The sequence below is a fragment of the Cariama cristata genome, unplaced genomic scaffold (assembly GCF_000690535.1).
Source record: "Cariama cristata isolate BGI_N322 unplaced genomic scaffold, ASM69053v1 scaffold31715, whole genome shotgun sequence".
Lineage (NCBI taxonomy): Eukaryota > Metazoa > Chordata > Aves > Cariamiformes > Cariamidae > Cariama > Cariama cristata.
The window spans coordinates 10,827-38,755 of NW_009617488.1; the positions used below are offsets into that span (position 1 = coordinate 10,827).

General features: G+C 35.9%; 1 protein-coding gene across 1 annotated transcript in view; it reads left to right on the top strand.

The window, feature by feature from the left end:
* Positions 1-3,565: 3,565 nt before the first annotated feature.
* LOC104161951 (uncharacterized oxidoreductase ZK1290.5-like) overlaps positions 3,566-27,929 on the top strand; it is a gene marked incomplete at its 5' end in the record, with an annotated part of 30,589 nt that continues 6,225 nt past the window's right edge. The window contains 4 exons of the mRNA XM_009700549.1: positions 3,566-3,601; positions 4,476-4,736; positions 12,206-12,307; positions 25,352-25,443. Of these exons, the coding sequence (XP_009698851.1) occupies positions 3,566-3,601; positions 4,476-4,736; positions 12,206-12,307; positions 25,352-25,443 (491 nt within the window). The remainder of the gene's footprint in view (positions 3,602-4,475; positions 4,737-12,205; positions 12,308-25,351; positions 25,444-27,929) is intronic.

Consider the following 27,929-nt stretch of genomic DNA (forward strand, 5'->3'; position numbering starts at 1 on the left):
GGGATGGCATTGGGGAACATAATGGAAAGAAAGTTTCCAGGAGACAAGGTCATGGAGAATTTCTTTCTGATCATCTGGTGGTTGGCTTGAACACTGAATATATCAGCTGCTGCTAAAGGAGGAACTTTTCTTGCCCCATCCCTTGCCCTTTTGGGGAGTTATTCAGGTTTTTTGGCCATTTAACGATCTGAATCAGCTTGTCAGAGGAACATATGAATACAGAAGTAGGTGAGACAGTAAGCAAGGACAGCAAGTAAGGATTGTCTGTCTTTGGGACACTCTATAGAAGAGGCATGTGGTTTTGTGAATGCATTAGCAATAAACACATTGAAATGTGTTATATGATCATTTGTTCTATGTATAGGCAACATTTTGTTTTATCATCAAATATGCTCATAAGGTAATCAGTGAAATCAAACTGTATTGACACCAAAAACTTTAATATATTCATAAGATGCATTATGTGGCCTTGATGTTGAAATAATAGCAATAAAGCTAATAGAACAAGATATTTCAAGCCTGTTATGGTATACAATACCATATATACACAACGAGTATGTAAACACTGATAAAAGGATGTTTGAGCTTTTGTTTGGAGAGTTTTTTCTCAAGCGATTACTTGGAGTTAAAAAATCAGCAAAGGAATGGGCATTTCTGTAGGTGTGTTTTTTGTCAGCTGTTTTAATTTAGTACTGATGTCAGAAGATCATTAATCTCTGACATCGTCTCTAAATAGCCTGGCTGCGGTTTCACTAACAGGAATTCTTCTAATGTTAGGTGATTCCATTAATTTCAAATAGCCAAAGTTATTCATGTCACTGAATATTTTTATGTATTCAGATAAATAATACTTTCACATTTCACAAAGAACATGACGACACACTCTTCCACAAAGGGAGGGAGAAAGCAGGGAGAGAAAGTAGGTCCTGAGTCTCCTTTGAAAAACTGTTGCTGCTTTGGATTTCTAATCTGTAGTTCTGCAGCTTCCATGAAGGAGAACAGAAAGTTTAATGAGGCTGAGAGTCAGCTGAGATGGTGCATAAAACTGGGAGGGGGCGGGGGTAGTGTTTTGGTTTATTAGTTGTCTTACATTTTGGTGGGGTTGAGGGGGGATTGGGGGAGGGATGTTGATGATTTTGTCGTGTTGGGGGGGTTGCTGATTACTTTGGTTCGATTTTTTGGGAGTTGGTTTGTTTTTGTTTGTTTTTTTTTTCCCCTGTAGCAACTGCATTGAGAACAGGATTCTGCCTTCCTAATAATCTTTGGAACTTTTTATGGATTGCCAGAGCATGTTTCTCATCCCAGATTTGATAGCAGTGTTCTTCAGAGTATCAAGAAAGTGATGAGTAACCATGACAAAATAACAATGTAACTAATTAAGCCTAGTTTTCAATGGATTTGTGTCCTTTGACCTATCCATATTTCCACTGTAATATCCTTGTTCCTCCCAACCACCAATTTTCACAAAATCTGTAGGAATGTAATTATCTTGGACGTCTTCAGATCTGTCAAATTTGGGTTAGTTCAGTAAGTGAGAGAACAGTGCTGTTCCCCAAGGAAAACTAGCTAAAAAACAGGGAGCTTTTTCAGACTTATTTATATTTGACTTCATTTATTAAAGGAATTCCTATTTTTATCAGAGAATTCTAGAATAAAAATATATTAATTGAATAGTTTTAGAAACAGTAAGGGAATGGAATGGGTGCTAATTCGTATTAGTTTTAAATGCAAGATTGGATTTTTGTCTTTAGAGATGTACAGTGTGAATTACATCTCTGTGAACAAAGGGTAACCCCAAACATGTAAGAATGTTAATGTGTTCAAATAATGTTGTCACGATTTAAAATACATTAAAAAATAAATAAATTTAAGTCACTCCACCTTCTTTTGTCCCCCTTCTGCATCTATGAATTGTAACATATTTAATCCCGTGAGTAAACACAAGAAAATGGTGATTTCTAAAGTCTAGAAGCTGTTATGTTAGTAGCATAATTAACTTAGAAACCTGTTGTTCATGATTAAGTTGGCTTGCAAAGTGGTAATATTAAATAATTTTTAAGCATTCTTTTTCATTACTATTTAGTGCATCAGGACTGTTGTAGTTCATTTTTAGGCACAGAAATTGAGATAATTCCCTCCAGACTGATCTTGGTCTATTGCCTATGAAACAAGTGTGCATGCCATCACTGAATGGGGAACAATAACAAAATTATTCTGAATTCTCCTTCTTTCCCACTGTCTCCTTTTAACTTAAAAGGGTTAAATTTAAAAAAAAAAAAAGTTGTTTGTCCTAAATGTTCTTACTGAAATCCATTATGCATGAAAAGAGTCTGAGTCCATTTGCAAGACCTCTAAATGAACTCCATTCATTCTGTGCTTAGAAATGGCCATTCAGCCAGAAACAGACACAGTAGTTACAACCTCATTTATTTGGCAGCAATACCAGCTTATGAAAAGTGAAGGGATTGTTGTGAAAAAGTATAGTAATTTTTCTATGCTGGTTATATAATTCTTTAATAAAATTCCTTTAGGATCTGAATAATGCAATGATTGCATATATATTCTTTGCCCACAGCTGCAACATAGTAGCATTGCATTCATATAAAATTCTTAAACATTCATGAAGATTTTGAAATAGCTATTTTGAAAATGAAAGTTGATCTAGCTTGACTTACTTTGATGTAAAACAACTTATAGGGACATCTATTTCTAGATGACTCAGAAATTAAGCCAATTATTCATCATAATTAGTGACTATGGAGAAAAAAGTTTTAAAGTTTTGTCTTTTAAAACATTAAAACTTTCTTTACATTTGGAAGGTAAAATACTTGATACGCATGTCAAAATTGTAGGAATATAGTATTATAATTTATTCACTTCAAAATCTGTGAAGGTAAATCAAAATTCAATACTCCATATTTTGTAGGTCATAAACATAAAGTGGGGATTGTCCCATAGTGATCCGCAGAATGTCATGATCCTCAGGTATACATAAGTGTGTGATGTCAGACCATATTATGTCTTATTTTAAATGACTGGGAGTGTTGAGCACAACTACAGTGGTGTTATTGGCTTTCCTTCTGAGATAGGAATGAACAAAAATGATAAGCATTTAGGAGAACCTGGCTTGCCTTACGTGCAAGTAGGACTTTTGTAAGTTCTCCTGATTCTTGCATGCGTTATTACGGCGTGTGTGAGAAAGTCATGCAGACTCCTGTGGACGTTCTCTCTCCGGTTCAGGTATGGAAGGTTCTAAAGAGGAGTCTAAGGTAACTCTGTATGTTTTCATTTGTTTCCTTTCTCTGACAGTCTGGGTGGCCATAAACATTTTTTAATTTCATAACAGGCAGATAGTGTTTGCTATATAAGTAAATATTATGTTTGGAAGGAAAGAGAAAGTTAACAGCAGATATAAGTTTCGCTTTATATTATTCTTCTTTGACCTGGAGTCCTTTATTTAGATTCAGCAGTGGCTGAAGACCCTATTGCTGTCAACTGTCACAACTGTACAGGGCCCTTCTGAATTTAGTGACGTAGCCATTTGCATGCTGACTATTGTTTATAGCACTAGGGCCTTTAAGTACTAATCATCATCTTAAAGGCTGGCTTTGGTAGCTGACTGGAACTGACTGAGCATTTCCTCCAACAAACTGTAGAAAATACTGTTTGTGGGAAGTGTGTGAGTGAGGGTGAATGGGTGAGGGGCTCATGGCAGGAAAAACAACTAGCAGGAAAGGGTAAGTAGAAACATCATCCTCCTTGCTCTCAACCAGTTCTTTATCTGACAATCCTCCTGCTGGTTGCTTTGCCTGCTGAGTCTCCTCCTCCTTCCGTCCTCTTGACATGCAAAATACACATCCAGTGAATACCTACACAATGAGAGTTACAGTACTTTGTTACTGAACCCCCCTCTATGCCCATTCTGTAACTCTTGCTAGGATGCCATTGTTTTGGTTACTGCTGAGCTTGACATTGTGAATTGCACCTGCAGTATGGCCCGATCTGGTGTTGTACAACGCAATAATAACTTGAAGCCACCAGGAGTTCAACAGAGCAAAGGTTTCAGGATATGCTTTCTGCATAGTAAATTGCTTTTTTAAGTTATATTTTATTTCTTATTGTTAATATTTTCATCTGTAAATGTTGTGCTTCTATATGAAAATTAAGTGCTGTATATTAATTTTCCATAAAGTGTGTGTTTTCTCTTTGATGGTCTTCAGCCTGACTTCTGAAATCACTTCTTTACAGTTAAAAGCTGTTGGTATTTGATTTTGGTGGAGTTATTTCTGATCAGCATCAACATTCTACCACTTTAGGTATTTTCCCAGCCTAGAGATCTGTCAGTTCCCATTTCTTTACTATTAGGAAATGAAAACTGAACAAGAAGGTTCTGTGACAATATACAAAAAAAGGAAAACAAAAAGAATTGTAAAATATGTCCTTCATAATTCACTGCTGACAATTCACTTCTGATTTCGTTTGTTTAGGTACTTCCCATCAAGGTGGCTATTCCCATGATGCTGTGGTCCACGCATTACAAAAATGCGGCATTCGTCATATTGACACAGCAAAAAGATATGGCTGTGAATCTCTCCTCCAGAAGGCCATCAAAGAGAGTGATGTGAAGCGAGAGGACCTCTGGATAACTACCAAACTGTGGCATAGTGATTATGGCTATGAAAACACAAAAAAAGCCTGCTTGGAGTCATGTGAAAGACTTGGTGTTGAGTATCTTGGTATGAATCTTTACATATAGCTCATTTATTGTGCCTTCCATGTAAGTATTTGCAAAGATGAATGAATTCCTGAAAAAAACATTGTAGTACAGATAGATCACAGAAACCAAATTCTGCCTGCCTTTACACTTTTGCAGATTTCTTGTTCTGTTTGTTCTCTAGGAAGTTCACAACTGAGAGCACAGAATTTTTCCTTGTTGTAAGTATTTTAAAACAGATCAAGGTATGTTTTGTAAAGGTACATTTCATTGTTAAATTAATTTGAGGAACCACTACATGAGTTTTATATATTTTGGTAAAATTAACCAAAAGCTATGAAACAAGGATTCATAAACTTTACAATAATTTATTGGTAACAGGATGACAAAAATGCCTAGTTTCTTCTGTGGTCAATTAGATCTCAAGGGATGGGAGTCCTTTCTAAAACTTATTTTGTAGGTCTATTAACTTTTAAAAATTCTGAATAACTGCCTTTGGTTTGGTCTGTCTGATGCCATATACTTTGGGGAAAATGTTAGAAGTATCTACGAGACTTTAGAAGACTAAATCTAACTAACACTTAATTAGACTTAGTCACTTTTAAACTTACCCTGATCATACATCTTGCAGCAAAGATGTGATATTGTTACTCCCTTATTAGACAGGCAAAGAGCTGCAACAGTGATGCCAATTAATTCTTTGCAACAGGTCATAGGAAAGGAGGTACCTAATAAAAATAAGCATTATATTTTTTTAAATGCTTTTGCTTCTTCTTCCCTAGCTATAGCAATGAAAAGAAAGTGGAGGTAGAGGAAGATGAATTTAAAGTAATAATCTAAAATAATGACACTGGTGGAGATAGTATTTATGCTGATAATCAATGAATAATTGACCTAACCATCAGACATTGTCTGTCAGTGTCCTGAAAACCCTCATTTTGCTTCTCTTTCCTCACCCAGTCTCCCTCTTACTGGTAAATAATGAGGAAGTGAACAGCTTTTGTGAAGTACAGACTTCACAGAATTTATGGCATATAATACTAGTGGCAGCTGTGTGCTGTATTCGCTGGCTTTTTTGCTTGGGTACATTGCAAGATGAAGGGGAAAAAATACTATCTGTTAAAGACTGAGATACACATATGCACATTTTTGGCTCCATTATTTCTGGAAATGTATCCCTTAACTTCCTGCATAGGTACCGAATAATGCAAGATGAAATAAAATCTTTTTTTGTCTGTCCCCTGCAAATACAGGTCACTGCAAGGAGAATTTCATAAACAAAGGTTCAAGCCCTGAGTTTCTCCTCTAAATTAAGAAATAACATTTTTCCTTCTGTCTGCTTTCTGCTTGTTATGTTTTGTGTTTGCTTTCTTTTTTCTTCTGCTTGCTATGACACTGGTGCTGAATATCGATGAGAGGAAAACTTGGCTCACTTCCAAGAAATCATTTTCCATTATTCCTTTTAGTACTGTAAAATGCTTTTATTTTTTCAGGTAGTAGACTGATTAAAGTAGGTGCTCGCACAAATACTCATTTTACATATTGCTGCTAAGCAGAAATACATGAAACAACAAAAAAGGTATCTGAGAGCAAGAAATGCACAAATACTGTCACCACGTGAGTGAATCTTTGGACAAAGTGAATGTTTGGCATAAACAGAGCTTTGTCAGGTATGTTCAGCTCTGAGTCTTCTTTTGCTCATATTACTAAGACAAATAAAGGAGTATTACAACTGCTTGTGTAATTTGCCTCCATACTACTTTTTTTTTTTTAATACCCTCACCCATTTTCCTTCCCTCCTCACCTTTCTTCCACTGATGTGGAGACGTCTGATAACTTTATAAAGCACTTCCTGAACCACCAGTTAGTCTGACATAGTGACCTAAATCAATGCTGGCTTCAGCTTGCTTTAACTTGACGATTTGTAAACTGTGATAGTTTAGGAAATACTTCACATGCTGTTCACTGATCTGTCAATGTGGATGGTGACCTCCACAAGAAGGATGGGATGGCAAGTGGACAAACAGTTTTGACTGCTTGAGTTTAATCTCTGTTGGATCAACTCTACAGACCAGTTTTGTTAAACACAGTATGATCTGCACTCGTGTGAAAGAGATAAGGTTGAGTTCTGTGGTTAGTGCTATATATATTGGTGAAGTAGACCCTTAGAGGAAGTACAATACATGGTGTGTTTCATGGGGTTCATAGAAAGCATCATGCTTTAGGGAGTCCTGTACCTCCTGTCTGAGAGCACTCATCTGGAAGGTGCTATTGGAAGGATTATCAAGCAAAAGTGGCAATATCTCGAAACATGAACTTTTCCAGTGTTTCAAGAATGCTTAGAGTAAGAGCTTTTTGTTGGAATTTGAGGCTTATCACAAGTCTAACAAAAGTAACAAATGCAGAAGGTTGTTTTGAAAATATGGTTCTAAGCTTGTAGAACTAAGCTTAGATAGATATCCTAGCTGTTTTCATTCATACCTGTGTTTTGTGTCCCTTTTCTGCTGGCCAGTCTATATCATAGAGAGGACAAGAAAAGAGCTGGGAAAGCTGAGGTGCAATTTGCCCTGTTATATTTAGGAAAGTAAATTCTTTAGTTAAAAGCATGTGTTAAAGCTGGCAGGTTATTTTGTGAAATAGGAATGTGAAATAAAGGTATGTGAAATGTACCTAAATCAGAATTTTGTGCTTTCATTATATGATATTAACCAAATATTTGGGGGTTTGCAGCATCTCCATAAAGATATATGGTTCATAGAGAAATTTGAAAGATCCTAAATAGTATATCTGTGATGTTAGACCTTTACATTGGAGGGAAAGTTAGTCATTCAGAAGAATGCAAGAAGAAAAAGCTGTAAAATCCCTGGCAGCTAAATGTGTAGCTAAGCTCTTTGTTCCAGAGAAGGTCATGTTAATTTTCTTGAGGATCCTTATGGGCTACACAGTCTATCCATGCAGACTGAATTAGAAACTTGGGAAATAATCTAACAGGAGTTGATAAATCTGTGCATTGGCAGTATATAGAATGCCAGCTGTTGAAACGGATGAACTGTTGACAGCAGTCATAGCCTTTTAAGAGAAAAGGTGTTCCATGTAAACTACTGTTCTAAAACCTTTTCGATAAATACTTTTTGGGCAAATGGTATTAGGGGAGCAGCATTCCAGGATTTTTATTCGAATCAGTAGATTATATATCCATGAGAAGCTGGAAATTTGTATTGTTTGTGGGCAGTGGTTGTAACAGATATTCTGCGCCTTGCATTTTCTAAATGTCGTCCTCAACTAGCAGTCACAGGAAACCAATATGAAATGGCAGCAAATCGTACAGGTTTGGCAGTAGCGGAAAACATTCCTTGGGATTTGGATCAAACCTCCAAAGTAACTTTTTCTTGAATGTGATTTGTGGGTTACCAAATTCATAAACAATTTTATTTTCCTTTTGACTGTTCAGAGTCTGTCGCATTCAGGCAAATCTAAACTATCACAAATCCCCAGCTGGAGCTGGACAAACTTTCTATCAGTATATTCAGTGTAATAAGTGAATTACATGAATTATGATAATACACCCAGTTCAGATTGTATATTAATTCAGAACACTTTGGAGGTTTCGTCACATTGATCCTTGTTCCAATAGAATAAGAAAACACAAAAAATTGCATGGGAGAGAAAAATACATCATGTATATACTAAGTGCAGTGACGATTGAGAAAAGCAGGGAAAATACAATCATTGCATTAAGATAACTGTGCAAAACATTGAAAAATATACTTTTGCTTTTAGGTTTGATATGAGCCAGGGCTTGTTCTTCAAAACTAGGTTTGTTTATTGAATTTTGACTTTTTTTAATATTTTATTAGGAGTTTGAGTAGACTTGCAAACTTTTACTTCCATGACAACAGGCTCTTGGCTTTTAAATGTGTAAAATGTCCCTGTACTTTTGAGTTAAGAGGAACTGCGTTGATTGTAGGTGCTGCAACCACTAAGAAGTAATAAGCCACTCTATTTTAAATGTCTCTGTGAAAGCAGTTCATGTGTTAATTTTAGTTTTCCTGCAGCACTGTGTTTTGACATTTGAATGAACTTCAGGCCCTCACCACTGCACCACTACAGCTTGATTGTCTGTGAAGCTGGTAAATACCAAATTTGATTTGTGAATGTTTGGAGCTTTTTTTCCTTCTTTCTCAAGTGCATCCTGGTACTGTGAATCATTGGGGTTTTTTTGTTTTGAGTTAAGAGTATTTAAAAAAAAATACGGTTGGAAGACATCTTAAAGTATTGATTAATCTACCCCATGCTATAAGGCACAACCCCATCATTCTTAACAGATAAAAACGTAGTCTGTTCTGATAAACCTCCGGTGGTAAAGTTACACATTTCTTGATTACTAGAACCTTAAGCTATTTTGATAAATAATTTGAAACTAATTTCTTGCCTGCAAAATTAAAACAAGAGTGTTTGTGTTCTTGTAATCCCCCAGGAGGGGAAATATTTTAAGCAAAAAAAAAGTGTGTGGGTGTAGGTGTGAATGTGCGTACAAATGAGCATGAAATTGTAGTCCTTGGTTTGTGAGGTGCTTACTGTTTTTATTGGCCTACGGGTATTATGTAAAGTTTTCTAACAGATGCAGTAGAAGTAAGCAGATCCTAATTTAAAATAAACTATGCTTAATTTATTTAACTAGAGTAGCAGCTCCATTGCTCATTGCAAGTTACGTTGTATTCCTTCCACTTCTAGCTATGCTGGGGTGGTTTGTGTGTGACTGGCAGAAAGGCCTTTCTACTCCATCTCTTGAGATAAGGTACCTTTACCCCACATCTTTCACAGAACACTTCTTACAGTTAGGAGCACTGCACTTTGTGATCCAGTAGATGCTTTCTAGCCCTAACTGCGTATATTTCTAACTGTGAAGTAATTTTTGTTTCAACAAAAAGCCAAAATTAAAATAAACATAGTAAGATGATATGCATGTCACACACCTGGTAACATCACCTTTCTAAAATAAAGGACCAACAGCTAATCAGGTTTGCATTCAAGAGGTCTCAGACACTAATACAGGGAAGGCTGATGTACTGCATTTCTTTAAATATCCAAGTCCAGAGATCTTTCAGTTATCAAATCTGTTAAAAATAATTCTTCTGAGACTGCTTCAATTTCTTAGGCTGAGTACAAAGCATCTTTGCATGTGAAAATCCATGAGGTGGCTATTTCTGTGAACATTTGCAAACTGTGATGTCTAACTAAACACTCAGGCTTTTGGAAAAGTAGCTTTTGGTGAAATTCTGCTGAAGGTAATGATTATTTTTTGTTGCTGCATGTTTCTGCATAGTTAAGCAGTTCTTAGTCTGATTTGGAGAACATAACAAGCAGCAGTTAGATAGGTAATTATTGCATTTTCACGTGAGGTAGGCATCAGATACCAGTAACTTACACCTACTTATATCTGACATTTGCTTTATCCAAGAAAAAAGTTTAAAACATGGCAGCGTCTATGCAGTAAGTACTGCTGATAGCATATATAATTTTGGATCAAAATGAACACCTGATATTAGCCATTCCTAATGCTAATAGGATTGCATCTAATGTAAGTCAGTGGAAATTTTAAAAGAGACTTTATTGGCAACAGAATTAGAGTAGTCCTGAGTTTTGAACATAACCTTACCAAATGCTTTCATCAATATCCCAATATTAGTTTTCACTTAAATGTCACAGAAATCTGTATTTATTCTAATACCATGTATTGGTATTTATTCATAATAAATACAACTTCTTTTTCAGAGCAATTAGAGAAGAAGTAATTATTCACAGATCAGTGATAAAGAAGATTGCATGTGGGTTTTTTTAACTCTTTTCTAAATTGGGAGTGGATTTTATGTATATAAGAGCAAAGAATGAGCAACTTTCTCTTTAAACATGACATAAATCCAGATGCTGCAAATCATTATATATAAGTGATATTTGCTTGTCTAAGTAAGTGTGTTTACAAGTCTAATGGGCTATTGATTATCAGAAAGTGCAAATTTAGCTCATGATTTTTGTGATACACCCAAAATAGTTTTTCCTCGATACATCTGTAATGTATCTTACTGTACAAAATTCTATAGTGTTCTAATTAGATTCTAAGTCTAAACAAAATACTCTATTTAACAGTGTTGCAATGATGTACCCAAATGGCAAGTGATGTATTATAGTGAATTTCATGTTACCTTTTGCATCGAGGTTGAATTTGAATTTATAGAGGTTGAAAGCTAGTATACTAGCCCAGTGGCATAGTAAAGTGCAGTCCTTAAGGGTGAATAAAAAAAAAATTATGGCAGAGGATCTGTGTTTTCACAAAGAGGTGCTGTAAATGATTGGTGGGATGCATTCAAAGAACAAAAAAACTCTGCTCATTGCAAATGAGTCTTTTGTTTATTTATTTATTATTACTTCTTTACTTTATATTTGATCTACCAAAGGACAAAGACAATGATGCCCATCTCCGCCATGCATTTATTTCCTTTTCCTGTTTTGTGTCAGACTAATGCATGTGGCAAAGAGCAACACCTCTTTGACTGGGATGCCTGCAGTTACCTGTTTCATCTGTGGTTAGAATTTAAATAGAAATGAACTTGTTTTCAAAGTATCTCCTGAGTTTCTCCTTCAGAATGTCTAGCAGTGTCTACAAAAGGTGTGTTAGATCTTATCATTTTTGAAATTTAGGTAATCTGATTTGAAACTTTGAGTCCAATACATGTAAATTTCTCATTTTTAATTTATGTTGGAAATGCTTCCTTTTTAAGTAGAAGGATAGTCCTTTCTTCCATGGAGACAACACAGGAAAAATGCTTTCCTGAGACAGCCAGTTTCAGGAGTTGCTTGGATAATTTCAGCAACAGTAAATCTTAATTGTGTTTGAAATTATGCTAACAATTCATAAAATGTAGTGAAGCATAATTTTGTTCCCTTAAAATAATATTTTTAAAAGTGCATAGAAAAAAAAATCACAAATGCTGCCAAAAAATTTTAGCAAAAAACCTGCATGAAAGAATGTGCTGTAATTTCCAACAGAAATGCATAAATGGAAGTATTCTTTAGAAAGGAAAAAAACAGACCCGCTGCTGAGGTTGTATAAAATATCTACAGAATTGCCAAACGTATTTATCTTCCATAACTTTGAAGACTTGTAGCACTTCAGCAGTAGTCCACTCTTAGTTCCAGTGACCAAAATCCCTTTGATTGTGCATATGTGACCAAGAAATTCTGATTACAGTGACCTAAACCTGTGGCACATGTGCAACTTCTGCTATTTTTAGTTGCTACTGAGATGTTGTAGACTTTGTTTATTAAGACTAAATAGATGTATACAGTAATGATCATGGAGTAGTAATTGTAACTGTTTTGGTGATAATATGTTAGGGGCCATTATGGAGGGAAAATGCTGTTTCACATGGTTTGATATAATGTATTTTTTGGACACTTTAATGAGTAGTCTGGTTCTGTTTCTTTTTTTAGATCTTTATTTAATACACTGGCCTGATGCACGTGTTCCAGGTAAAAGCAGTCGAGAGGTCCGAGCTGAAACCTGGAGAGCAATGGAGGAACTCTATGAGAAAGGTGATACAATAATGAAAACCTATCTTAGCAAAAGGAATTATAGTGCATTTTGGGATTTGGGCAATTCATAGAGGTGTTCAAAAACTTAATTTGAACTGGATGCTCGTATTTCAGTGGGATTTGGATGTGTGAGTTATGTGAATCTCTTTGGAAATTGTAGCATTAGCATTTTGGTAAGTTAAATAAGAGAGCTTTGTGTTGCTTGTAAATAATACATTGCCAAATTCTGCCCATGAGATTGACGGTGTGCATACTTTCCTGAGGAAATCTACAGGTTACATTGAAATCTATATGCCACTATAGAACATCTTTGTAGTAGCCTCCCTTGTTTTAAGTATAAATCACGCTAAGTTTTACTTCCTTTAGATTTTTTTTTCAACTATATGATGCCAGTTTCCAAATTATCATAGATTGTGGTACTTCATAGATACATTTATCTTTTAGAAAAAGTCAACAAAGCAAAATGGCTAGATGAGGAACAAATAGTCAACTGCAGATTCTTTGGTATTAACTTTAGGGGAAAAAAAAAAATCAAAGGAGGGAGCTATTCTATCAAGTTCTGATAACTGTCAATTTGATTTTTCGTGCACTGCAAACTTCAGTTTATGTTCACAGCAATAGGAAGAGTGGACTGCCCCAATCAAAATTTATCATGTAGATTTAAGAGGAGGATTTTGCTCCTGAAGTATGCAGTATTATAAGAAATATTGTTGTAGAGAAGGTCCTGTCATGCAGTTCTTGGGCAATGTGGACCACCCTGTTTACAGTTTCAGAGAAGTTCAACAGACAGGGAGAAGACTTCTTGGATTAAGTAGTCTATCCGCTAACCCAGAGTTACTGAAATAGTGATTGTAGCAGGAGAGTTGTACAGAGGCAATTACAGCCAGTGTGCTACTACCAGTTTTATCAGAGCAATAAATAAACCTGTTCTCTTACCCTTCAACCCTTCAGTTACTTTTGGTCTGCCTCTGGAAACACAGAAGTAAATTATCTTTGATACAAATATATTAAGCATAAGGGAAATTGCAAAAAGTGCTTTCTGCCATGTAAGGGATTACAACATTCAGTTTTTAAAGAAACACTACACCAACCTAATATGTCAAAGCATCAATGACTTTTAAGTCCAAAGATGGATTATTCAACAAGATACTTCATCTTTCCATTGAGAAGTTTATTTCTGATGAGTATTTAAGTTAGTGCATGTCATTTGTGCCTAGATATGCCATTCTAATTTGCTGCAAACATGTTGTATTTTCACTTTCTATTATTATTCCTGTCTTATTGACTTTATTCTTCTTTTGCATATGTGTTTGTGATCTTTCCTCTCTTACACAACTCTTTCTTTCTCTCTGTATGTTCCTAATGGGAAAGACTGTGAGCTATTCAGTGGTCTTCCAGTAAAACACTGGAAATACTATCACTAGCCTCATAGGCAGAGGAAAAATTACTTTTATTTCTTGTTCCTATGCTCGATACCTCTTTACAGACATCCCAAGTTATATTTATTTTTCCTGCAATTGCATTTCTTCAACAGTTTTGTCAATTTGCATGTTGCTACCCTTAGTCTTTTTTAGAATTTAAACGTTCCATGGACTCATGATTCATTTAGCTGAGCGTAAATTTTCCAGCTCTGGTTGTCTAAATTACCTCAGTTAGATCATCTACAGGGGAAGGAAAATTTATTAGTCTGGTTGAATCAAGTGCCTTAGAACATTAACCTCCATTTTTGCTTTAGGGGATACAGACTCTGGATGTCTTGACCATAACTATGTGTTACTGAAATGACATGCAGATGTTAACCACTCTGGAGATGTAAATGCAATGATTTACTGAGGAAAATGTTAAATAATTTGTTTGTATGGTTAACCACTAGACTTTCCACTGAAGATTAAACACTTGCTGTATCTTTATGTGACTTGCTATGTGTTATGTGAGCAACGTGTTAGCCTTAGTATGAACTGAATATACGATTTGGTCAAAATCCTTTCTGAGGAAAAAAATGATCTTCAGTTATTGGGGGAGAAATTGTAAGTTCTATACTAAATAGGTGAGTTCTTTGTCTTCTCTGAACTTGACATTGGTTCAGGTAGTCATTGGTTCATGTTTGCAATCCTGTTACATTTTTGGGTTTTTTTTAGGAAATGTTGATTCTGGAGAAAAAGATTAGTAGAAACGAAAAGCTTCACATTTAAGGATTGACCATTTAAACAAATAGTATGCTTCTGTAGTCAATTCACAAAGGAAATATTTAAATGATTCAACTTGCTAGTGGGTTTAGCAACTAGCTGTGTCCACACTGAAGTGTGTCTGAAAGAGCAGTGACAATAAACACTGTTCTCTGTAGCAAAAAATTGGTTTGTGTTATGGGACTGATAATGCATATCTATCTGCAAGAGACTTACGAGATGCTTAAAAGATGTCAATATTGACCTAAGTCTTTGGTCTGGCTGAAGTTAACAAGATTTTCTTTAACCACTTCTCTGTATTCACAGATCATTTGAGTGCAGATATTTGAAAATCTCATTCTTTCAACTTCAATTTAAATCCAGGTTAATATTTATTCTGCGAAATTCCACTTACCTGGGGCAAGCAACATTTTAAAATAATGTAAATTATTAATAGTCTTTTTTACTGTTATTATCAATTGCTGTAGGAGGAGGGTAAATAAAATGTTAGTACCCAAGACTGTAAAAGTCTTTAATGCAGATTTTTTTAAGATTGTGTTAGGTTTTCAATTGGTCACAACAGTCAGAAGTTGACACAGCATCTACATTCATAGCTTTGAGAGAATTTTTTTTTATTACGTACACAAATATAGATTCAACCAGGTTCATGTGAGAGCCAGCACATAGCAGCTGAGACACAGGGCTGCAGCAGCACAATTTGCGGGGCTTCTGGCCTGAAGTATCTTCTCACCCAGCTAACTGAGGAGAGACGAGGGGTTCTGGGTCTGTGCCCCTGTCCAGGTCAGCATGCACTAATTTGTAAGACTCTGCCCCCAGAAAATAAAAACTATGTGACAGGTTAAAAAAAAAATCTGAATTATTTGTCAAAATTAAAATAAATATTTTAGGGAGCAGAAAACTTGCATAAAAAATTAAACAAAACTCCTCGGATTATAATGAGTCCAATTTTAGTAACTCCTAAGTACCTCTGGCTGTAGAAGAAATAGCAGGTTTATTGTTATTTGAATGCAGCATGTGCCGATGAAATTGGTGTGTAAACTGGTAGAAAGGCATTCATTGAGATGTATGGGCATCCTTAAGTTTACTGTTTCTTAATCCTTGACTGCTTAGTAGTGCTTCCTATATATACTGTCAATGAAGGCTTGGAATTGAGCTGTAACATCAGAATATTCTCATAAATAGAAAATAATAGATTCAGGTGACAAGAAGGATCCTTTGCTATCACTGAAAAATCCCCACTGTGGCTTACCACTATACTGGTTTTGTATTTCATCAAAAGGAATTTGAGGTTAAGATTTTTTCAAAAGAATCTTTTGTCCTGATACAGTTTGAACTGGAAACATGAACAATTTAAAATGAGAATCTGAATAGTATTTGTTAGAGATCTGGTTACCCTCTTCAGTTGATTACTTACCATACTGAAGTTTTGGGCTGCACTCCGTGGATCCAGTGTGCTTTATATCTTTGGAAACTAAACAGAATCTGCTTACTGCCCCAGAGCTGCAGTCTCAAGAACACACCTGAAAGAAGGTTTCATATTTTAGCACTCTCACGCTTGTGCTTGAATCCACTGTTCAACTGTGCAACTGAGCAGCTATCTCAAGATCTCACTACAGGTTAAAAACAATTTCCCAGAATTCTGGGTGTTTTTCTTGAGATTTTTTTTTTGAGGGAGACCATGACAGATATGAGAGCATGCCTAAAAATGCTTGTAGGGATTGTGAAGCCATTGTTGTCCTTCACTGCAACAGTATGACATAACACATTTATTATCTATATTAAAATAACAAACCCCAGAAGTTTTACCCACTTCGAGTGTTTTAATCCCTCTGGGTTCTGTGTGGAACATGGTCCTGTGTCTTTCTGGTTTGCCCTTGAGCTACAGTCTTTGACCAAACATGCTCATCTTTTATTTGCTCCTGGCTAAATCCTTCAGTGCATCTTTCCCTCTTTAACCTGAAATTTGTATACTTTTACCCTCTATCCTCCCTTCCCTACAAACAAGGCAAGGTTATACTTTTCGTTTGCTCTTTTAGTATTCCTGTAGTATAGCCAGAGCCCAGTCATTAAATTTGCCGGTTTCTCTTAATACCTTTCCAGGGAAAAATGTCCTACAGTAATGGTCAACAAAGGTAGTTACATATTTACAGTGGTATACAAACCTATAGCAATTTTATCATTCCATAACATGAACCAAAACTTGGAAACTGTATGTACATTTCCCTAGATCAAACAGAAAGTATATTAGAAAGTTTAATTAGAAATATTAATGAATTATAACACTGCTTGATTCATGAGACATTTACATGCTGGTTAAGAAAGGTTTCAGTGCAGAGACTTCTGTTTTGTCTTGCAGTCTGTTGTCTTCTGTAAGTCTTCAGACCCTGGGATTTGCATGCATTTAGGCCCAGCCTGGCTTCCAGAGGAGTTGTGCCATCTCTTACGGTAGCTCAGGGGGTCAGAATTGTGCACCTGGTCTTGGTAGTCGGCACAAGTGATCAAAAGATTTTCTAATAGAAAAGCTCCTGAGGAACTGCAACAATTTCCACTGATCAGTCATTGCAGCTTCTTTATGTTGAGAATTAAGAAGAAGTGAATGGGAGAGGATAATTATTATTTTCTTTACTGTTTTTAGAATGGTAGTGTGTACATGATAGCATAGGATAAAGGCACTAGCTGCACTAAAAAATCCCATTAAAAAATGCCGGGTGACTTCTGATAGACCAAGCTGATAGCTCTCTAGTCATAGCAGGAAAGATCTTATTGTTAAACTGATTTCTACTAGCTGAGGACAACCTTACAGTTCCAAGAATTAGTTTCTTTGAATGCTCTTATGCCTGAGAATGTAGCATTTCTTTTTTTGTTTTTGTTATCTTCTGTGACTTGTTAATCTGCTCCAGTTTGATTGGAGGTGTTTCACAGGAGCCAGATGACTCGATTGCTGTATGTGCGTTTGTCTTAAGGTTGCAGTCAGAGTAAAGAAATCTCTTATCTGTACTGTGGTGGTGAGAGGCAGAGAATGCTAGATGGGTATCTGTGTTCAACAGCCCGCATACATGTTTTCCTTCAAAGAGTTATGGGATAAACAGTGCTGAGGGAAAAGGGAGAAGAAAATTCATGATGTTGGTCAGTGAGATATTTGTGTATAATAACTGGTTCTTTCTGTTGTAACAGCTGAAATCAACTAGGATTCTTGTAATATGAAGGCTATGGTTTGAATTTTTGTGGTCTCATACATTGTCATTTTGTGGAATTATCCTCTCCAATACCTCAGGACAGAGGCTAGGCTGCCTACAGAACCCATTCCAAGATACATAACACTGAGTCAAATATTCCCTTGACAGCTGCAACATTCTTGTATAGGCATTTGTCTGCTGGCAGATGAAAGCAGTGTGGCAAGCTGCTTTGACATCATGAATAGTCATTATATATGCTCACTGGTAATTGGTCTGTTCCTAGCAAAATGACCCTTTCCATATGTAGTGTCTTTAATGACCTTGATTTTGGCATTGTGGCTAGCCCATCATCTTGGCAAGCTTTTGGTACACACATGCACATGATTACTTCTCCCTCTATCTAAAAATGCTGGGAAGAATGAGGGCCTCCAGCCAGCTTTTGCCTGAAGTTGGCCAGAGTAGTAACGTGGTGGTTGTTCTGGGTTCAGATCCTGCTGGGACTCGGTGCCATTTTACTAAGAGTAAAATTTTGGGCTTATCTTTTTAGTGTAAGCAGTGCAGCTTATACTTACATGAAATATTCATGCTTGCATCAGAAATTTCTTAATGTATTAACATTTTTTTTTTAAATGTAGAAATGCTCTTCAAAATAAAAAATTTTCCATTCCATCAATCCATTATTTCATTAATATGTTAGTTTAATAGTCTTTGTGTACAATTTGAAAGGTCCCATAAAGTAACAGAAATTGTTTAGCCCAGTACTTGAAGCCATGATGCTATGTTCTTGGAAAAAATTATGTTTTGCCTAATTCTAAGTGAGAGGAGAAATCTAATCAACCTTAACAGTATTCTTGTCCTTTTCATCTTTGGTCATAGACCAGTTCAATCATCATCTTTTCTTCTTCCATTTTCTATCAGGTCTTAGAAGTATGAGTGAGGGTTCAGTAAACCAAATACAGTTTTTGTGTAGGTGGCACAAATTTCTAATACATCCTTTTCTAGATGACATATTCTGCTTTTATTCTACTGAAAAATTAGTTTAAATTTATGCTCATATTGTCAAATGATGAGCTGACAATTCACAAACATTTGTGTTACAGCTCCACAAAATGTTTGTCTTGAGCATTTATGTTGGTAGAAGTCATATGTGAATGTGTGTTTGTAAGTTGCACTAAAGTTTTAATCGGTAAAAACAAGTGGCTAATTTTTCTACTAACACATCTTTTTCACCTTGTCTGTAGTATTGTCTGTACAGATGAAGATGTCTCATGGGTTTGTTTTTATATGTTTTCATGGGTTGAAGGTGGTGTCAGTTGGTGAGGATGTTGGTTGCACCACACCCTGTTGATCAGATAAGACAGCAATTAGACGCATGCAAAAAAAAAAAAAATACTGCACCTATTTATGTTAAAGATCATAAAAGAGTCTTCATAATATGCAGTATCTTATTTAAGAACCTGCCATAGAATAAGTCATTTTGGTGCAGATGTAAAAGTGGGAACAAATCTAATCTTGCATGAATGTCTATTCTCATTTGTTATGTTTTGCTCTTTTTTTCCTCAATTTTAAGGGCTTCTTGGGTAATTCTAAGTGTAAAAATAAGCCCTCAGACTACTTTCTTTCATGATTTATTGCAGTGTATGGTTTGTGCTTTTTCTACTAGCAAGTGAATCCTTTTTGTCAAAAATTTAGATAAATCTTTTTGCTTAGCTTACTTAAAGCAAATGTACACATTTGTGTACCCACACAAAAGTGCCTAGTGGTCCCAGTTTTGAACACGAGAACTCTTGGGAATAAGGCAATGCTGAAATACATTTCAAAGGAAAGTCCTGCTCTGAAATAACTTTTTGTCTCAATAAATAATGTACATGGTTTGGGGAAAAGGCATCATTTATCTGTTTTGCATATGTTGAATTCAAGCCCTAGATTCTTAGCTATTGTAAATCAGTATTGCTTTATTGACATCAGTCAGGTTGCTATTATTCATAGCAGTTGGGAAGCATTATCCCCTCTGATACACAAGTCCAAAAAGTATCCCAGTTCAGGAAACTGTGCTGTCATAGTTACAAGAGGGACAAACTATTTAGAATCTAACTGTGTGCTCTCCATACTACTTTCAAAGTGCTAGTTTTAAGGGTACATATTCTAATAGCCTTTAAGCGCTTAGCTGAGTTGCTGATAATTTTGATCATATTTTCAGAACCATGTGTGCGGTGGCAATATTGACTTAAGGTATAGTGGGATTGATTCTGTACCATGTTGCTTTTGTAGTTTTGATTGCCCACCTGTTTGTAAGCAGCTGCAGAATGTTCTAGATAGAAAAATGTATTTTCAGCCTTTTTTTAAACCTGTGTTCAGTTCACAGTATGATTCCACATGCTTAAAACTGGCGTAAGAGAAGGGCAAATCTGTAAGAGTACAAGGGAATTGTTTTCAAAATTGAATCTTTTTTGCTGATTTTTTTTTTATCTGATCTGGTTTGTAATGCCAACTCAAGGAAAAAAATATGTCGACATAACTAAGATAGTGTTGCATTGAAGTAGTGAGCATGAGCAGCCAGGGTCAAAGATACAGAATACATTAAGCTAGTATTGCTGCATTATGCTATTTAGTTAGCCATTTAACAGTTGTGTAAACTGAATGTTTATAATGAGTTTTCAGTCACAGAACTTGACAATTTGACTTCTACTCATGCCTCCTCTCCTGTTGTCCTCACAGTTTATCATAGTTCAGAGGTGATCTGTAGCAGGAGTAACAGTCATGGAATTGTAGTAGCAGGAAAGTCATTTTAAGGCAGATAAGCACCTATAATGTGGTAATGAATAGGATAATAAAGAAGCCCTTTGGTGGAGGAAGCATGATTTCTGTGTTTTCAATTTTGCCACATTCTTCCTGTGTGTCTTAGGATGATTAGCCTTTTGGTGTCTATGGTTTTTAGTCTGTGAAATGGGAACAAGTGTTATTTCACAGATTTAGAACTTAATTCCATATTGATTTTGTCCAAGAGTCATCTGCTTTATTGATCAAGGCTTTGGCTTGCAATCTGCATGTGGGGCACACTCAGCCTACAGCTTTGATTTAGCAAGCTGTGCTCAAATCAAATCTTGTATGGTTTCTGTGAGTAAAACCATTTACCCACAGAGAAGTTCTTAGCGTGCGTATCAGAGAGAATGTGGACCTTTCCAACCTGTGTAACCTCCTTTAATAAAGTTACAGTTACTGCAGTTGACCTCTTGTGAAAAGTGGATCCATTTGTGTTTTTATTCTGTGGCCTGAATAGAAGATATAACAGAATGGGCACTGTTCACTGGACGTGGGAATTCTCCCTTGCTCTGACTCATGTAGAGCAGCAGGGAGGGGGAGGAAAATGGGCTCCACAAACGCAGTATCCAGTTTTGTCATTTAAAAAACCTTTTTGATCTGAACTTTGTACATTTAATATTCCAAAGGATATTTAGAAGTTTGATAAAAGTCCATAGTAGTGCTAGAGAAAGATAAGGCTTGCTATTGTACTAAAACAATGTTACAGTGCCAAGATAGTATATTTATGCTTTTTTTGTTGCAAGATTAATAGTGCCCATCAAACTTTGTATAATTTGGTATTATACTAAGTAAAGGAAAAAATACTGAATCATTCTTTAGGTTGCCATAAAAAAATGCTTTGAGCTCAATACACAACTACATTGCAAACCAGTCTATTAGCATGATGTATTGCTTTACAGCAGCTGGGAGTAATACAGTGTGGTGAAACTGCCGACGTGATGGAGGCCAAGATATTTTTTTTGTGTAGAATAGAGAAGAGACTAATTTTTTTTCCCATTATAATCAACCATTATTTTGCCAATATGTTTTCTAATATGTCTTGCAGAGTTTCATGATAGTTTTTCAAAGCTGGATGAAAATTTCTGTTCCACCATTGTGGTCAGTCAATTTTTAGCATGCACAAAAGAAGCATCATTGCCAAGTTTTCCTTCAAGCCTGTGAAGTCAGAGTTGCAAGGAGTAGGGTAAAGCCTCAGTAAGCTTTGGGAGCTAATGGGGAATTGCAGACTCTGTTTGTTGCACCTGGCACTTTCTCAAAATCTGCTTCATAGGGGCCAAACCACTCATTTCCCCAAGCAGATAAGGAGGATGCTTTCTCTCTCTGAATCAAAGCTCTGTGACTTTGTAAATAAGGCGATATAAATGTGTATTTTAAGTGTACTTTCTAGAGGCATTGCAGCTAGCACATTGCAAACTTTTATCTCAGAAGACCTGAACTTCAGGACTAATTAAACTGGTTAAGTTAAAAAGAAGCATAGACTTTAAAACCACCTGCTGTCACAACAGCTAAGACATGAATTGTGCCTGAATTGTCTGAAATGGGATTTGTAAGCACACTAAACAAGTATTAAAATGAAAATAAATGCACTCCTCCCCTCCCTCACCTTTTCAAGAGCATTCTGGTGGTTTTGAGACCCATGGCACAAATTCTGGGGAACCTACCTCTGTTGGAGCTCTGTGAGAGAGGAAATATGAGGAAATGTGCCTGCCCCTCGCCCCAGTTATTTCAGGGCAATGAGTCAGGAGCCTTTTACGCAAGTTTCTCCATATGTAATTTTTTTTATTTCTACTGCTGATGCTTCATGGATCTTGTTTGATATACGTAGTCACAAATGTGGGCCTATTGGATAAGGCCCAGGAGCTAACCAGACCTTCATTTTCTTGTCCATCACTTTCTAGTTCTTCATTTTTAGGATTTACTCCAGCAGATGTAAATGTGGAAATAATTCTGTATGATCTCCTGCTTTAAGGCAGTCTTTTCCAAATTTGGACAATGCAGAGCCACTGTGTTAATCTTCCATCAAGCAGTTCTCTAGAGTAGAATCTATTGATTGTTCGTTGAAATTTAAACACTGTTTTTCAGGAAATTCCAGTGTTTTGAATTCATGTTTCCACTATGCATTGAAATAAGATTATTTTTTTTAATACAGTCGGGCTGTGCAATTGTTTTCGTATTTATTGTGTTTTATATTGTAATTTAATACAAATGTCAAAACACTTCAACTTTCATATATTAGAGTGTAACTAGAAACAAAGCAATGGAGTTGAAACAAAGGGTTCTAACTTTACCAAAACTAAATATGTGGATTAATGAAAAAGAAATGTTTTAATTGTACTCCCTTAAAAAAAAAGTTTTAAGAAAATACTAGTTCCCTAAAAATACTGAAATTTAATTATTGTTCCTCTGTTGTCTGGGAAAATGTTGAATTTTGAATTGAGCTTTCTCTGTGTGACATCACTCTAAACACAGGAGTGCCATAATACTGATTTTAGTAGGAGCGACTCAGATGACTTTAGAGAAAACATAACTGACTTGAAATTTCTTGATAGGAAATCTAACAAAAAACTTCTTATCAGTGAATGCAATGAGACTATGGAACAGACTTCAAAGTCTCATATGAGGAATATGCTAGAAGCAAAACATCTTAGAGTATACTGTTTGCGGAAAAAAAGGAAGCTTTCTGTGGAAATGGACAAGTTTAATAAGCCCTTTCATATTTCATGTCTGTGATTGAGTTTGGTTTTATTTCAGGCTGAAATAAAAGCTTTATTCTTTGAGGGCAATAACAGCATGTTTTTTGTAACTCCTTAGCTTTCAACAATAGAGTATAATATTTTGGTTCACCATTGTGTTAAAACTGCAAGTGTTTTTCTGACTTCTTTGGCATAATGATTTATTAGTGTTGACACTCCAGGGTTGTTTGTCAGTAGAAGTCAAAAGCTCAGATTTTGCTCCTTCTGGCAGATTACATACAAATTATGCAAATTGCTGTAGTGCAGATTATAACCTAATTACGTTATAAATCTTGAACAATGATAATTTCTGTAAGCGAAAGCTATCTAGCATTTTACTTGCTGATGTATGTTTTTCTCTCTTTTGTATTCTACAAAAGAAACCACGTTAAAAAGTGATAGTATGTGTGCAGGTTTTGCTGCTGTGCAGCTTATCTGCTTGTGCTGCTAAAATATGTGAAAGCAACATAGCAGTCAAATTACCTATGTTTATATGGTTAGTGACATTTCTAATGCAAAACTGATTATTTTTTTTTCCCCAGGGCTTTAACAATCTGTTTATAATAATTAGCAATAAACTCTAACTTCACTTACAGGATTTCATAGAAGACTATAAAAATTTAACTTCTTTGTTTTGTCCAGGTAAATCTAACCTGCAAATTCAAGATACTTTGTCATCTTATAGCTCATATTTTTATATGCCAATTTATAGTCTAGTTGTGAGTTATTTTTTTTATCCATAAAACATATACATGTTAAGAATAAGCACTTGGTTAGTACATTTTTCTCCAATGTTTTTGTTAGCTCTCGCTTTGAGTGAAATTCTTCGTTTTAATGTATTCATGTCTCTCAGCTGCATTAATAAGTGCTTTTTATGTGTCTGTATTCCAGCTTCAAATCAAGGCAGCTCCACATAGTTCCCTACTGACCTCAAGAAAGTGGCAATTCTAACTGTGGAATGAGGGCAATTTCAGTCCAGAAATCATTTCTTTGACATCAACCGGCTAAAATTGCCCAACGACTACTCTAACAATATAACTTTTGGCTTACTTCCTTTCTTTTTTGCTGTAAATATTTGTATGCATGTACATAGACGAGCACATGCATATACATTGTGTAGAATTGGTCAGTATAAATACTGGTTTAACAACAGTGATTAGACTCCTGTGTTCGCGCACCTTGAGACAGACTTTCTGTCTGCAGTTACCAATTGAAATGCAGATCAAGTCAATCAAGACAAAATTCACATAATGAAGAAAAAAGTCTGATTCATAGTCCACAGATTCCACAGCTGAAGGAGACCCCTACTAGCCTGACCACAGTTGGTTTCCCTATTAGCTGTGTTTAGCACAGAATAAGGACCAAACTACCAAAGATGAGTCAGGGTTGAGGTGTGGTGGCAGGCCGATATTGGGAGTTGTGCTTTATCATATCTGAGGTTTGAAGGAAGACATCTGATTTCAGGGCTGTTAGCACTTTATACACATGCATGCACACTTAAGGCTTATTTAAAAAAATACCCTTCATATCAGCTATATGCCATTTAACTTTACTTGCATGTCAAGAGGAGCTGAGAAATCTAGCTACATTTTTAAGTTTCTTGTTTCTTGTTAGATGCTGCTCACTTATTTGAAGTTTTTATACTGAGTTTTACGTAACATAATGATCTAATAGAAATATAAGCAGTGCTACATAGTTCATTTGGGCTGCACGTCCTTGTGTCGCGTTGCTTGCACCTTATTAGTCTTCAGCAAATGTTCCACTTTAGTTTTGGCAAGCTGCTCAGAACACCATTTCCTTCTTTTCATGCTGGTGGAGTCCAATTGTTCTTTGCTTATACTACGTTAGCCTTTCCCAGAATTTAGCCTGGAGTTTTTATACACTGGGGAGTTTCCAGTGTGTTTAGATTATAAAATGATTTCCTAGTGTGACTGGGACGGAACCATGTTTTTAGATAATGCTGTCAAACTAGATTTCGGTGCTGGGTTTTTGTGTTTCTTTGCAGTATTTTGCTGTACAGAAATGATGGGTACAATAATTTTATCTCTTGAAAGTGGTATTTTTCAAATCATCCTCCCAAATAGTTAGGATTGTCCCAAAACTTTTTCTTGTTCTGTTTCTCATTAGGTTTGTGTAGATCAATTGGTGTCAGTAACTTTCTTAGCAGTCATCTTGAGCAACTAAAGGAAGACTGTGTGATTACTCCACATGTTAATCAGGTGAGTGGACAAATATATTTTAAGTATCTAGGTTTGGGGTTTTGCTTTGGTTTTTTTGGTTAATAATGTCCTCCCCACCCCTGTGTCTGAAATACTACACCCAAACTAGCCTTAGTCGTATCATTTCTTCTCTTTCATTTCTATATACCTATTGAAAACCATTCAGGAAGATGACCTGAAGGGGGGCGGCGGAGTTAGGGTGGGCAGGGAAGTGCTTCCTCCTTTCTTTTCCCCAGTTTCTCTGAGGCTACTTGTTTGTGGCTGATTTTAAGGCACAAACAAATGCTCCGTGTACCAGTTTTTGATGATAAAACAGTTTAGAAGTAAAATTCAAGAAGCACTGAACATTTAACATCTGCAGAGTGAACAAGGTTTTGGAGACCCTGTGTTCAAATACCGCATGTAATTCCTCTAAGCAACGCTGAAAGCCTCAGGTGATTACATATCCATGCAAGGGTGCTGTTTCCCTTGCTCCTCCCTTATTTCATATTCATATTTCACGATCACATTAAAATCGGTGAACTTGTTTGAGAAGGTGCTGTGCTACGAGAGCCCTGGCAAAATTTTTTTGCTGCCCTAGGCAGATGAAAGATGGCCACCTACATACCAGCAGACTTCTAGGACACTGACAACTATTCCCTTGTTGCAGTTTTCTGCCCACAGCTGTGCTGGAAGTTCATGCTCCCATTCCTAGCCCCTCCTGCCAGTGAAAGTGTGCTTATACTAACATAGAACTGGGAACAGGAATGGATGAAGTGCAGGCACATGCTTTTCCCTTTTGTACAGGTGGTGAGAATTTCTGGCAGTTGTTTAATGTCATAAACAACCACAAAAAGGTTGCTCAGAATGTGACTGTCAGAACCAAACATCTCTGATTTCTGCTGTCCACTAGACTAAAGGTTACTAAAAGACAATTATGAGTAATGTTAAGTTAATGTAAAACCATATAAAATATTTAAATTCAATTATACAAAATAAGCCATTGAAATATGTCTTAAGATGAAGAGGTTCATGACTGTTTAAGAATCAGTGAGTTTGCCATAGTTCAGTTGTGTCTTGTTTTCAGAAATTACATCTTCAAAGTCTTACTGGAGTTTGGCATAAGTTGTTACTGTCTGTTAAATAAGAATAACCTTTCAGTGTCCTACTAAATCACTGCAAGGAAAAAAAATGTAAGCTTGGATTTGTTTTGAAATTTCCTCTTATCCACAATGTCAAAATGTTACCAGTCTTACTGCATTAGTAGTGTTAATGGAGAAAAGCTGTTTCTTGATACTATTTGACGGCATCTCTTTTTCTATGGCTGAAACAGAGGAGACAAAAAGTTGAGACAGTAGGGACACTGGGCGGGGGGAGGGGAGGGTGCCCCTGCTGTATTCAGATAATCGTTTCTTTAAGGTGATGCACAGCATCGTTCCAAATTAAAAACAAAAAACAATGAAATATCCATGCCATTGCAAACTGCTCCACTTCGAACAGTTTTGTTACAGTGTAAATTTACACTTTTTCGAGTTACAGGACTCTTCTAAGCCATAATTCAGGTTTCCTCAAAAGAGTGTTTGTCCTGTTTCTTGTGTAGTGTTTGAGAGTTGCTGAGTCTGATGGTGAGTACTTAAGCATTGTCAAATAACTAATGAATTCCTAAACTTTTATTGGGAATGAAAGTGTTACATTGAATTCTTATTTCACTGTCCAGAATTTATAATATAAAAGATCTTTGCTACATTTATGCATAAAATAGCATACTCTTTAAATGAACTTATTTCTAAATACAAAATATTTGCATATAATAATTGTGTGTGTAGTCTAAATATTCAAGAAACAAGTGGAGGAGAATGACTTCCCTCTTAGCTATGTTAAATTTGCATAAAGAATTTAGGGTGTTCTTACAATTCCAACAGTTCTTATGATGTTAACATTAGAAGTTATTTTTTCTGTGAAGAGGAGGAAGTAGGAAGGCAGGAGAAAGGAGGTTCTTTATAAGACTCTCATATCTTTTTTGCAAAAGCAATGCTTCTATTTTACAAACCGAGTTGTAAGTACTGCCTCTTGTCTTGGTTCCTGGAAAAAACAGTATCATCATGGCTTTTAAAGAAGTAGGAAAGGTCTGCCTTTTCAGGAATACAGTATTGTTAACGTATTTAGTAGTAAGTAAGCACCTTTTTAAATTACAATCTACTGTTAAAAATACTGTTAAACACTGTGTGAACTGATGATAATTATTTTATTCTAGCATTATGTAGAATGAAACCTACAACCTAGAATTTACAGGTTTGTATTCCAGAGTTTGTAATTGACTTGACAGTAGTTAAGTTTGGATTTATGCTCAAGGAAGTCTTTGAAGTCTCTTTGAAGGCTCTTATGCCTGTCACTCATTAGGGATAAAAAATTACAGTTTATAAGAATTTAATTAATATGTTTCATTTAATAAAGTGATACACTGAAACCAAATATAAACTGTTCCTCTCCAAATTCCACGCAGGAAT